The 5,409-nt window shown below is 63.5% G+C and overlaps 1 protein-coding gene across 1 annotated transcript; it reads left to right on the top strand.

The window, feature by feature from the left end:
• The first annotated feature begins 2,135 nt into the window (after positions 1-2,135).
• TRIL (TLR4 interactor with leucine rich repeats) lies at positions 2,136-4,898 on the top strand. The gene has a single exon (XM_055314843.1). The coding sequence runs from the start codon at positions 2,441-2,443 to the stop codon at positions 4,886-4,888; it is 2,448 nt and encodes an 815-aa protein (XP_055170818.1). The 5' UTR covers positions 2,136-2,440; the 3' UTR covers positions 4,889-4,898.
• The last annotated feature ends 511 nt before the right edge of the window (positions 4,899-5,409 follow it).

Below are 5,409 nucleotides of genomic sequence, written 5' to 3'. Positions count from 1 at the left end.
TCCCAACCTCTTCTCTGCTCTGATGGCTTTTTGTGTGTCCTCACACTACAGGCTCGCAGCTCCATCCCAGGTACATCCAGTGGTTCAATTTGAAAGCCAGTAGCTTCTTAGTCTTCTCTCCTCTGAAAAACAAAACAAAACAAAACAAAACAAAAAACGAGATAACTTCTGTTGCCAGCAAGGACTGAGCATCCTCCTAAGAGCTCCTGGGACCTGGATCAGGCCAGCTCATGCTACACTGGCTGGGTTTCACCCCCCTAGAGCAGCCATTCCTTTGTAAAGAGGACTGCAGTCAAGAACTAAAAACTTCGAGGTTTTCGAAGTTTCTCACCATGAGAACTAAAAACCAAACTACCTTTTATCTTGTGAAGACAGGTACTTGATTTCCCACATTCATCCTTTATTAGAAAACTCAAAGCACATCACAAGCAAACGTGAGACTGTTCACTGTGCCCCAAACAGGCATTTCGCTACTGACTGGCCATTAGTTCTCCACCACCCATCTTCCTGGAGCCCAGTACTTGCTTTCCCGTAAGTCTTTCTGGACCATGCAGCCAAGAATCTCATCTTTCCTGAGATTCAGAACGCGTCTCTATCACCCGCCTACATAAATTGCTAAATGAGACGATCAATCACTGTCCATCACTAGAATTACTAAAACTCACCTTGTATCTCAGCAGCTGTCTCCTACTACCACCTTAGATTATGACTTCACCTTTCCACGACTTGCCCTCCGCACTAGACAGTCAGCCTCTTGAGGTGAGGATATGTCTCCCTTAATTTTTCACAGTGTGGGTCCTTAAGATTACATTTTCTGAACCCCTCAGTGGGGAGGGGAGAGAAGGGGCCTTTATTTTTAGCAACACCCCTCCGCATAAACAAATTCTACAAAACAGAGACTCCTTGCCCATCTTCATTCTCAGCAGGGGCTGCCCTCAAAGGAGTCAGTGCCGAATGCTCCATTCTATATTGATAAGTGGTGAGACTCCCCCACTAAGCCAGGCCTGAGAACTCCTGGGCCTAAAGACTTTGAAGATCACCGCAAGCCCAGGCAGTGGGGAGGGTGAGGCCCCAAGGCAGCAGTTCCCTGAGGGTCTGTGAAGGTGATTTTTTATATATGTGCACATGTGCAGAGCCTACCCCAAGGGCTGTAAGCCTGGAGGAGGAGTAATGGGACTAAATCACGAAAATCTGACAGAGACACCTTTACGGCGGTAGAACCAGTTCTGAGATTGTCCAGGCGCTTACCTACAGCAGGGGCCAAGCGAGTGCTCAGTTCCAGATCCCTAAATGGGACGATGCCTCTCCTCGGCCACCTACCTGGCTACCTGTGCAGCCCGGTCAGACACCTAAACACGCGACATTCAGAAGGGGCTGACCTGGCCTCTTCCGACAGGGGTCCACCGACAGCTCCTTGCAGACAACCTAACGCTGCCCTAAACTTTTTGCAGAAAGGCTTGCGCGCTCCGTGCTGCCTGGATTTCCCGCAAGGTGACACCTGGAAGAGCCAGTGACTTCTAACGAAAAAGAGGAGCGGCGCTCCTGGTGCTCCGAAATGCCTGGTGTACTCATCTAAAATAAATTAAAAAAAAAAAAAAAGGTCTCTGTCTGCAAATTCCGTTTGCTAGCCCGGTAATCCACCCCCGCCCCCAGCCCGGCGGAGAGGGCCGACCCGTACAGCTGTTTCTAATCCGTACTTTTCTCACTCGGCGTCCCGGGCTCGGGCTGACCAGACGCGGAGCCACTTAGCGTTTCCTCCTCCCCCAGTCGGGGTCTGTCCTCCCTCCGCCGTCTCCTCTTTCTCCGCCTGCATCCCCGGGGGGCAGAGTGTGGGAAGAACGAATTTCCGCCCGGTTTGCCCGCCACTCGCCGACTTGGGTCCCTTCCGGACGCAGCCTGCGCACCCCCGGCTCCTCCCTCCGGCTGTTGCTCCGAGGCCGCGCTCCGGGACCGGGGTCCGGGGTCCGGGGACCCGGAGGCGCGGGCTGCGGGGGCCGAGCCGCCGGGGCGCCGCAGCCAAGCCGCGCCCCGAGGAGCTCTTGGAAGGGCTCCCGCCTGCAGCTGGGGAATCCGCTCGGCGGGGAGAATCCGTGCCAGGGAATCCAGCTCTCCGGACTCAAGCTGCAAACAAAAAGCTCAGGTCTGGCTCGCTCCCTCCGCCCCCCCGACGCACAGCCGGAGGAACAGTTTTGTGCAGAAATGCAACAAGTAGCACCCGGAGCTCCCGGAGCGCCCCGAGCCGCCTGACTTGGCCGGGCGAAGCCCGCCTGCGGAGACCCGGGCCGGCCACCGGACAAAGGGCGGAGGAGGGGCTGGACCGCGCTGCCGAGTCCGCAAGAAGCCATTCGGCGGCTCTGGCCAGGCCAAGGGGAATGCAGAGGAGACACGCAGCAGGCGGGCCAAGAGGACGCTTCGGCCGAAGCACGCAGGGCGGGCGGCGATGGAGGCTGCCCGCGCGGTGCGCTTCCTACTCGTGGTGTGCGGCTGCCTCGCGCTCCCGCCGCGGGCCCAGCCGGTGTGCCCCGAGCGCTGCGACTGCCAGCACCCCCAGCACCTCCTGTGCACCAACAGGGGGCTCCGCGCCGTGCCCAAGACCAGCTCGCTGCCGAGCCCCCAGGACGTGCTCACCTACAGCCTCGGCGGCAACTTCATAACCAACATCACGGCCTTCGACTTCCACCGCCTGGGGCAGCTCAGACGGCTGGACCTGCAGTACAACCAGATCCGTTCCCTGCACCCCAAGACCTTTGAGAAGCTCTCCCGGCTGGAGGAGCTGTACCTGGGCAACAACCTCCTGCAGGCGCTCGTCCCGGGCACGCTGGCCCCGCTGCGCAAGCTGCGCATCCTCTACGCCAACGGGAACGAGATCGGCCGCCTAAGCCGCGGCTCCTTCGAGGGCCTGGAGAGTCTGGTCAAGCTGCGGCTGGACGGGAACGCCCTGGGGGCGCTGCCGGACGCGGTCTTTGCCCCCCTGGGCAACTTGCTCTACCTACACCTGGAGTCCAACCGGATCCGCTTTCTGGGCAAGAACGCCTTCACCCAGCTGGGCAAACTGCGCTTCCTCAACCTCTCCGCCAACGAGCTGCAGCCCTCCTTACGCCACGCAGCCACCTTCGCACCGCTGCGCTCCCTCTCCACGCTCATCCTCTCGGCCAACAGCCTGCAGCACCTGGGGCCGCGCGTCTTCCAGCACCTGCCGCGGCTGGGCCTACTCTCACTCAGGGGCAACCAGCTCACACACCTGGCGCCGGAGGCCTTCTGGGGCTTGGAGGCCCTGCGCGAGCTGCGCCTGGAGGGGAATCGGCTGAGCCAGCTGCCCGTGGCGCTGCTGGAGCCCCTGCACAGCCTGGAGGCGCTGGACCTTAGCGGGAACGCGCTGTCCGCCCTGCACCCCGCTATCTTTGGCCACCTGGGCCGGCTGCGCGAGCTCAGCCTGCGCGACAACGCGCTCAGCGCCCTCTCGGGGGACATCTTCGCCGCCAGCCCGGCCCTCTACCGGCTGGACCTAGACGGCAATGGCTGGACCTGCGACTGCCGTCTGCGCGGCCTGAAGCGCTGGATGGGCGACTGGCATTCTCAAGGCCGCCTCCTCACCGTCTTCGTGCAGTGTCGCCACCCCCCGGCCTTGCGGGGCAAGTACCTGGATTACCTGGATGACCAGCAGCTGCAGAACGGGTCCTGCGCAGATCCCTCGCCCTCAGTTTCCCCGACCGCCGACGGCCGGGGGAGGCCCTTGCCCACCACCACCGGGGAGGCGGCGGCGCCCCCTGCAGGCGGCCTCTCGGAGGTGCTGCCGCGGCAGCCGCAGCCGCAGCCGCAGCCGCAGCAGCGCGGGCGGTTTCTGCCCGGGGGGGCCTGGGACGGGGCCAGGGAGCTCCTGGGCAACCGCAGCGCTCTGAGGCTGAGCCGCCGGGGCCCGGGCCTCCAGCCGCCGGACCCCTCCGCCGCCGCCGCGGGCCCCGCGCCCCAGCCCCTGGACCTGCTCCAGAAGCCCGAGCGGGGCCCGCCGACTCCCGCCGAGGCCGCCCGCGCGGAGCCCAGCCCGACGGCCGCGCCCGCCTCTGCGCCACCGCCCGCGGGCGACCCCTGGCAGCGCGCGGCGAAGCAGCGCCTGGCCGCGCAGCCCCGGGAGAGCGCCGCCCCGTCCGACGGCGGGGCCGGGCCGCCGCCGCCGCTGGTGTCCGACCCCTGCGACTTCAACAAGTTCATCCTGTGCAACCTGACGGTGGAGGCGGTGGGCGCCGACAGCGCGTCGGTGCGCTGGGCCGTGCGCCAGCACCGCAGCCCCCCGCCGCTGGGCGGCGCGCGCTTCCGCCTGCTGTTCGACCGCTTTGGGCAGCAGCCCAAGTTCCACCGCTTCGTCTACCTGCCCGAGCGCAGCGACTCGGCCACGCTGCGCGAGCTGCGCGGAGACACCCCCTACCTGGTGTGCGTGGAGGGCGTCCTCGGCGGCCGCGTCTGCCCGGTGGCGCCCCGCGACCACTGCGCCGGGCTGGTCACCCTGCCGGAGCCCGGGGCCCGGAGCAGCGTGGACTACCAGCTGCTGACCTTGGTCTTGCTGGCGGTCAACGCGCTGCTGGTGCTCCTGGCGCTGGCGGCCTGGGCGTCGCGCTGGCTGCGCAGGAAGCTGCGGGCGAGGCGCAAGGCGGGCGCGCCCGTGCACGTTAGGCACATGTACTCCACCCGACGGCCGCTGCGCTCCATGGGCACCGGCGTGTCTGCAGACTTCTCCGGGTTCCAGTCGCACCGGCCGCGCGCCACCGTGTGTGCGCTCAGCGAGGCCGACCTCATCGAGTTCCCCTGCGACCGCTTCATGGACAGCGGCGGCGGCGGCACGGGGGGCAGCTTGAGGCGGGAGGACCATCTTCTGCAGCGATTTGCTGACTAGCTCCAGAGACTGCAGGGGGTGGGGGGTGGGGGGCGGGGGGGCGAGGGGGGTGCAGGGTGCAGACCCTGTCATTGCCCGGGGAGCCCCTCAGCCGACCTCAGGGGAAGATCTCATTTTATCAGAGCTTCTCCTTTTGTGCACTTGCCGGAGAGGCCCTAGGGGAAGCCGGTTTGGCACCACCACCCCCCCCCCCAATTTCCAGTACTCACTCGTGAAGTGCATGGGTGGTACTTGGCGGTCAAGGCCAAGAGTAGGGGACAAATGGATGGTAGGGGCCAGAGGCGGGAAGCCTTCTTCTGCATGGAGACCTTGGATATGGCTTTTGTGGCTTTGCAGTGCAAGAACCTGGCCCCCTATGGCCAGGTAGAAAAGGGTGCTTTTGCCCTCCCCGGTATGGCCAGAAAGAGATTTGGGTGCATGCATTTTTGTTTGTTTGTTTGTTCAGTGTGAAATAGAAGAGTTTTGTCCTATTTAAGGGAAAAGGAACTTATACAAAGGAGGCACTGGTCTGGTGGTCTCTG

This window comes from Nyctereutes procyonoides, unplaced genomic scaffold, assembly GCF_905146905.1.
Source record: "Nyctereutes procyonoides isolate TBG_1078 unplaced genomic scaffold, NYPRO_anot_genome, whole genome shotgun sequence".
NCBI lineage: Eukaryota > Metazoa > Chordata > Mammalia > Carnivora > Canidae > Nyctereutes > Nyctereutes procyonoides.
The sequence above is the reverse complement of the archived record's forward strand: the minus strand, read 5'-3'. Positions and strand labels throughout refer to the sequence as shown.